The following is a 7621-nucleotide window of genomic DNA, read 5'->3' on the forward strand; positions in this document are numbered from 1 at the left end:
AACTTTAAATTCAAAAAATTCACATTGTAGTCATGTGAATTTTTTCAGTTATCATTCTACAACTAGTTTATCAGAGCACCAGCTCATCCTGAATGCTAAGGGGAAGACAGAAGAATAAGACCCAGTCCTGCTCTCAGAGAGCTCACTGTCCAGTAAGGGAGGTAACAGAGAATGGTGGGAGCCATTGGAGGGGGACAGTCACAGGACTGAGAGGGGCCTCGAGAGACACCAGGCTCCTTCCTGGCCTAGGCTGGAAGACTGCAGTGCCCCAGGGCCAGTGACTGAGCAAGGGCCCATTGAGACTTTATTCTGTCCCTTCTTTCTGCCATTCATCCCAGCTCACCCTTGTCAGCATGTGCTGTAACCTAATAATAATTGAAAATTGTCGAGGCACCAGGTAAGCCCACTTGTCAGATCAGTAACCTCGTTGTACCCACCCCTCTGAGGCAGTAGATGTGGGAAAGGGTCAGCCTGCTAGGGGTCCAGGCTTCTCTATTCCAGAGTGAAGACTTAGGGACAGAGACTTTCTGTTTTTGCCCTGGGGCCCAAAGTTACTGCCAGATAATGGAGCTTTACTGTCATTTTCTGTGATTCTGTAATGACCTGAATGCCAAATGCCAGTGTTTTGATTTGTACATCTGCGGTTAAGTTAGTATCCATAATTAGTTCTGGCTACTTCATCCCTCAGGGGAACCTGTAGTCTGCCGGGGGGCCCCCATTCTGAGAAAGGAGAGCCCCCCAACCTCAAGCAGTACCTAGTTAAGTAGGTGCAAACAGAGAAACAAGGAGCAGCCAGAGTGCCAAGTAGGCACTTAATAAATGTTTGTTAATGGGAGAGGGGAAAGAAGCCAGACAGGTCTCCATCCATAAGGGCTGTGGGGTTTCTAAAGGGGCTTACAGTGAACCTGGTCCAGGTGGAATTAGGCTGAGAAAACTTCATGAAAGAGGTGAGTATTGAGGGACATAAAATAAGCCTCCATGGAAGGGGTCAGAAATGAATGCTTGGCCCACTTCAAGGCTCTCCCTAACCCATGGCATTTGGGGTGGGGCTTGCTGCTGCAGGGACGCCTAACAGACGGGAAAGGGAAGACCATTGACTGCAAGGATGCCATCTTCATCATGACATCCAACGTGGCCAGTGAGGAAATTGCCCAGCATGCATTGCAGCTGCGCCAAGAAGCCCTGGAGCTTAGCCGAAATAGGATTGCTGAGAATCTTGGTATGAGCTGGGCCTCAGCAGCATGAGGCTGTGGGCAGTGAGTGGTGGGAGCAGAATCTTCATCTTTTCTACCAGCACGTAACTTTCCTAAGCCCTTCCCTGGAGGTTCCTGAGCTGGAGTCCAGAGGGAGCTTTGTTAGGCAAGGAATAAACTAGATAATGAAGCAAGCATTTGTGCAGCACTAGCTGTATATATGCAGAGCATTGTTCTAGGCACCATGGAAGGTCAAAGAAATAGAAGAAATAACTCCTGGAAAGGCCAGTGTTGGCATTTTGAGGATTGTTATTTTTTAAGATTACTGATGAAGGCATACGATCCAAGAGGAATGACAGAGCAAAGGGGGTAAGGAGGAGAGGCATGGCCCCTGTCCTCAGGCAGTCCCTGGTTTAAGTTTAAGAGAGAGACAGAAGGGATAAATAAAATCAGCAGAAACAAAAAGTACAGTTCGACCACAAGCTTTCTTCAGTAATTGCGTGTGATTATTGAGAGGCAGGATTTGAGTCAGAGATTGTCCAGGGCAACTGGCAAGTGGGAAGGGCTCCTGGAGCATGAAGTAAGCACTGGGCTGTGGTGTGATGGACAGGAACAGGGAGGTATCCTGGGCAGGACTTTATCAGCTTCCTCCCCAAAAAGCTCAAGTCTTGGCCTATCCTCCCTGCCCATCTAAGACTGAGGAAGTACCTTCTCTGGCCCTTTGGTTCCCAGAGCACCCCTAGGCCTGCTCAGGAGATGGAGACTAAACAGTGTCTCCTCTTTCACACAGGGGATGTCCAGCTGAGCGACAAGATCACCATCTCAAAGAACTTCAAGGAAAATGTGATTCGACCAATCCTGAAGGTATCAAGCAATAGCACAGGTGAATCACCTGACTGGTCCCCTCCCTGCAGCCTAAGCTAAACTCTCCCATCTCTTTCCCAGGCTCATTTCCGGAGGGATGAGTTTCTGGGCCGGATAAATGAGATTGTCTATTTCCTTCCCTTCTGTCACTCGGAGCTTATCCAACTGGTCAACAAGGAGCTGACATTCTGGGCAAAGAGAGTAAGAGTGGGGTGGTTGGGGGAGGCAGGTCTTGGGTTGGAATCAGGTGATGGGAATTAGAAAGAGATGGGATGGCTACCTAGTCCGTGTTCTCCTTGTTTCTGAGAGCCTTCTGAGAACTGTGAGGTCAGTTCTCAGGTCCCTCCCACTCTCACAATCTGGATGAAAACGAGTGAAACCCAAGTATGCAACTCGAATGAACAAAAAGCTAGGAAGAGAGAGATTCCGGTCCCTGAGGCTCTCATTAACCATGGTGGGGCTCCGACTTTTTGTCCTTGTCTTTCTCAGGCCAAGCAGAGGCATGATATCACACTGCTTTGGGACCGAGAGGTGGCAGATGTGTTGGTAGATGGTTACAATGTTCATTATGGCGCCCGTTCCATCCGACATGAGGTGAGGTCTTAGGCCCAGAACCTTCAGTATTTCAGGAGATGGGATGTCATTGTGGGTGCTCCCCCCCAAAGCATCTCAGATCCCTTCTTCCCCTCAGAAGATGGTGTTGGGGTGTTATTCATCCCTCAGGGGCCAGTCTGGCTAACCTGGTACACACAGTACTCAAAGCCTTTGTAGTCTTGGATTTATACTCTAATGCCATGGGCTTCCAGAGCCCCCTAGCGCCTCCAGGCTCTGGGGCAGCGCTGAAGGAAAACTTGGATGGAGTGTTAGAATCTTAAATTCTTAGCAGGCTGGGCCCTGGCCCCTCACCTTCCCCCTAACCCCAGATACAAAGGGCCTAGCACTGCTTTCCCATCAGCGGCCATGGCATGCTCAGACCATCTGGCCTACCTGACTGCCTGCAGTCCATCAGTCTGTAGTCACTCCAACCCAGACCAGAAAGCACAGAGGCCTCAAGAAGAAAGGCACCTTTGTGCAGAGGCCTTGTTGGCTCACTTCATGGCTTCTAGCTCTCTGCCTTACGTAAGCTGCTCCTGGGGAATGTCCCTGGACCTTGGCTTTGTGGTCAGCAGGGCTGAGGAGGTGGCTGGCTGGCCAGCTCAGCATGGGTTCCCCTTTTCACCAAAAGCCAGAAATGGGACCAATTGAGACCCATTTGCAAAGCCTTCTAAATCATCCCTTATTTTGTTTTTGTTAGTCAATGGAGTTAAGTGACTTGCCTAGAGGCACACATCTAGTAAGTGTTACCTTTCTGAGGCTGAATTTGAACTCAGGTTCTCCTGACTCCAGGGCTGGTGCTCTTATCTACTGCACCACCCAGCTGCCCCTAAATCATCTCTTATAAAATCTCTTCTTGCTCCTTAGGAGAAAGTCAAACAGTATCAAGAAGTCTCATTAAGAGAGGCAGCCTGGCCTTGGGTGGCTTGTGAATTGGCCTCTGGGTCAGGAAGGCTGGGCTTCAGGTGGGATCCTGGGTGAGTCAGTGAACTTCTCAGGTTATGAGACCCCTCTTTGAGACTAGAAGCCAGAGAGCGGCTGCATGGGCAGGGGGCATCCCCATCCCATCCCTGTGCCTACATCATCTTATCTGGGCCCACCCACCACCACTCCCCCGAAGTAATGTCGATGTAAAATTCAGAACCTCTGTCACAGAAATATTTATAAGAGCGGTTACTAAGGCCTTCCCATCAGTGAGCTAATGAGCTGTCCTCCCAGGAGCCCTGGGAAGAAGGCAGAGCCAAGCAGAGGTCATCCTCCTTGTCTCACAGGTGAGGAAAGCAAAGCCCACTATTCCAAGCCAGGTCTTCAGACTTCATCTCCAGTGTTCTTCCACTAGTTTTATGCATTTAAAAACATTGAGAGGAGGGGTCCACAGGCTTCACCAGACTGCTTAGGGTCCATGGAGGCCCCTCTCTTCCAGCCCTGACTTGTGCCCGGTTGGGCGATCAGGGTCTTAGATGGTGGGGTTTAAACCCTTAGAGCTGTATGAGCTCCAAGGAGGGAGTGCTTGCTATGGGTTAGGGCAATTATGGAAGGAAGTCTTCATCCCCCCAGCTACCAGAACCTTCCCCTCTAGGGTCCATCTGCCATTTATGTATCTCATATGTACCTATTTATGTATGCATTGTCTGCATCTTTAGAATGTAAGTTTCAAGTCCACAGAGACATAAATGATCCTGCACAGAGTGGCCTGGCTCATTTATAGAGCGGTTACTCTGTAGCACGTGCCAGGGATACAAAGAAAAGACACAAGATGATCCCTTACTGGAGGGTTCACCTGCAGGATAAACGGAAAGGGCCAGTGGTCCTTGTGGCGAGAGGTCAAGGAGGCCCTGGGGTACATCTGCCCTAGGGGTCTGAAGGAATGTTGCAGCAAGCAGATGGGGTGGACCTTTGGGAGCAAGGGTGGGGAGCAGGTGTCCATCTTACTGGAAGGAACTGTGGGCAGTGAGTCCCTGTTCATCCCAGTGATGAGTGGCCAAGTCCCTGACCCACAGTGTTGTAGAACCAAGGACTGGAGTCAGGTTGGGCCTCTTGATTCTCTCCTGCAGTGGAAGGGATAGAAGGGCATCAACCATCCCCAGCTGGAGGGGCCTAGGACAAGGGAAAGGCACAGTCCCCTACAGCCCCTGCTCCTCCTAGGTCTGTGGCTATGTCTTGGATGGCCAGGAGTCCCCTTCTCAGGAACACTGTTGAGAAGCCTTGTGGTAGGGCATAGAGAATGATAGACTTGGGGTCCTGAAGGACCTGTATCTGCATCTCAGCTCCAGCCTTTGCTAGCCTCGGACAAGTCACTTAACCCTCTGAGCCTCGGGCTCCTCGTCCGTGGGAGGTGCTGTTGGGAGGTTTCCAGCCTTTGGGCAAGCACTCTGTAAACCTTCCAATGAGAGTCCTTGAGGCTCCAATGAGACATCCAGGCCAGGGTGGGCACGGCCGGACGGGGGTCAGAGCAGCGATGGAGACATGTGAATATGAGTGGTGCCTTTGCAGGTGGAGCGCCGAGTGGTGAACCAGCTGGCAGCTGCGTATGAGCAGGACCTGCTTCCAGGGGGCTGCACCCTGAGAATCACAGTGGAAGACTCGGACAAGCAGCTCTTGAAGACACCTGAGCATCCGTCACCCCAGCCGGAGAAGCGACCCCCCAAGCTTCGGCTGGAGATCGTGGACAAGGATAGCAAGAGCCGCAAGCTGGACATTCGGACGCCCCTCCATCCCGAAAAGGTTTCCTGTACACTCTAGTGCTGAGGATGGGCCTGGCCCCGACCCCTCTCCTCAGCAAGGCTGTACCGCGCCCCAGAAAACAATAAATTCTGGTCAGATGTGGCTCCTGAGACCAGGCCCCTGGCCCCCAGAGGACCAGAGCCCAGCTAATTCCTGTGGCAGCCAGCTCTTGAGAGACAGGAAAGGGGGTGGAGAAGATGCTCCTACTGGAAATCTTCCTGCCTGTCCTCTCAGTTCTGGGTAGGGACAGTTTATTTGCACCCTTTCTAGACTCGGGATTTATTTATTTTGATTCTTCACCCAGGACATCCATGGCCAGGTTCCAGCCTTCACCACTGAACAGTGGAGCTGCTGAGAGGATCCCAGCCAGTCTCATCCCCCTCCCCATTGTCATAGAGCCACCCAAGGGAAAGCCCCAGTTGATCTCCCCACCCTCCCCCATGGCCTTCATCTGGGGCTCTCAGGGACCAGAGAAAGATTAGGAAGCATCCCAGCTTATGCTTGCTCCTGCTTTTCCTCCCCCATCCACTAGTACCACCAGCCATACAGGCAAATAGAGGCCACACTCCTGGCCATTAGTTACTGTGTGTACAGCCAGTGCTGGAGCCTGAGCTTTCTGGGGACCCAGCTAGAGGGTCATGGGGCAGATAGGAGGTAAGGCGATCCCCACACCACCTAAAGGCCTTCAGAGATGGGGTCTTGACCCAGTTAAGTTGCCAGGAAACCCTTTCCTCAAGGGTCTCGGGAAAAATCAGCAAAATCAAGTCAACTAACCTGGCCGGTTGTCCAGACAGCTCTCTCCCCAAATCAGATGAGCTCTGAGTGGTGCCTTGCACAGAGCTGACCCTGGCACCAGTGTGAGAAAGGGCTCGGTGCCAGCCCAGTGCCAGGGTGCAAGAGTACCAGATTTATACTTCATCTTCCCCCATCCTTGGGACAGCTCGGGGCTCCTGCACTCTGAATGAGAGACAATGTGGAGAGGCGGAAGGCAGGAGAGCAAGGAGGGAGTCTGAGGGACTGGGAGACTGGGCATGGGTGAGGAGAGAGGAAGGGACCAGAGAGATTGTGTTGAGTGCGACGCGAGTGTGTGACGAGAGAATCAGGGACGACAGAGACTGGGGGCAGCCTGGGATTCAGGGGTGCCCGTCTCTGCTCTTGTCTGCGCTGGGTCTTCCTGAAATAAATGTGTTCCAAACGCAGCTTGTGTCTCTTGGTCATGAGCCATGTGCCCTTCAGCATTCATTTACCTCACGTTACTAAAACACCCACGTACAGAGCACCATGCTGGTGCTAGAGAAGACACGAAGTTTAGATAAAACAGGCTCTGCCTTCAGAGAGCTCCCATTTCAGTACAAGAATGAGATACCAACACAGAGCTGCAGTAAATCATAGTAGATCTAAATGTGAAAGTGCTGCAGAGATCTGAAGAGGAAAGTTGTTGCTACAGGAATTAGCAGGTGGTATTGGAGGTGGGCATTCAAAGACAAACACGAACCCATCCAAACAGAGGCCGATAGCATTGTCCCAGACATCCACATCCTGGGCACCCTGTATGGGATATCGCTAGGATGTGGGCAGAGATGGGGAGCCCCAGGCTGTGCTTTCTAGCAGCTCACCAGCTAAGTACAAGGCACAGCTGCAGTTGTGGGACCTTCAAAACATGGGGCCATGAACATGTTTTTGAGCTCCTAGGTGGTACAGCAGATAGAAGGCTGAACTTGGAGTTAAGAAGACCCAAGTTCAAATCCTGCCTCATAGGGGCAGCTAGGTGGCACAGTGGATAGAGCACCGGCCCTGAAGTCAGGAGGACCTGAGTTCAAATCCAGCCTCAGACCAAACACTTGACACTCACTAGCTGTGTGACCCAGGCAAGTCATTTAAACCCAATTGCCTTTAAAAAAAAATCCTGCCTCATATACTCTGTGACCTTGGACAAATCCTTTCATCTCTCCTAGTCTCAATTTACTTATCTGGAAAATGGGAATAAAAGCACCTACCTCAGGATGTCACATATAAAGTGCTTTACAAACCTTAAGGTACTACATAAATAGTGGCTGTCATTTCTGGGCCAGTTATGAACACATGTGAAGTAGTCTGCAGGCGTGTACTTTAAAATCAGTCTTAAAAATACAAATTGTTCTTCCTGCCATCAAAACAGAAAAGAACTTTTTTTAAATTTGCAGCAGCCACTTGGCCCCTGTTACCCTGCCCTCCAAGGAAAGAGGTGGGAGGGATTCTACAGTTTA

At 51.1% G+C, this 7621-nt stretch overlaps 1 protein-coding gene across 3 annotated transcripts in view; it reads left to right on the forward strand.

Annotated features, from left to right (window-relative positions):
* Positions 1 to 6574, forward strand: part of CLPB (ClpB family mitochondrial disaggregase) — a 188021-nt gene extending 181447 nt beyond the window's left edge. For 2 of the 3 annotated variants that reach the window (XM_020967678.2, XM_020967679.2), the window contains 5 exons: positions 1063 to 1219; positions 1984 to 2057; positions 2139 to 2258; positions 2547 to 2651; positions 5145 to 6574. In XM_020967678.2, coding sequence (XP_020823337.1) covers positions 1063 to 1219; positions 1984 to 2057; positions 2139 to 2258; positions 2547 to 2651; positions 5145 to 5393 — 705 coding nt within the window. In that variant the 3' untranslated portion in view covers positions 5394 to 6574. Of the gene's footprint in view, positions 1 to 1062; positions 1220 to 1983; positions 2058 to 2138; positions 2259 to 2546; positions 2652 to 3518; positions 3629 to 5144 lie in introns of all 3 variants that reach the window. The other variant, XM_078156987.1, reaches the window with a different exon arrangement.
* The last annotated feature ends 1047 nt before the right edge of the window (positions 6575 to 7621 follow it).

The sequence above is a fragment of the Phascolarctos cinereus genome, unplaced genomic scaffold (assembly GCF_003287225.1).
Source record: "Phascolarctos cinereus isolate Bilbo 61053 unplaced genomic scaffold, phaCin_HiC Scaffold_726;HRSCAF=1367, whole genome shotgun sequence".
NCBI classification, from domain to species: domain Eukaryota; kingdom Metazoa; phylum Chordata; class Mammalia; order Diprotodontia; family Phascolarctidae; genus Phascolarctos; species Phascolarctos cinereus.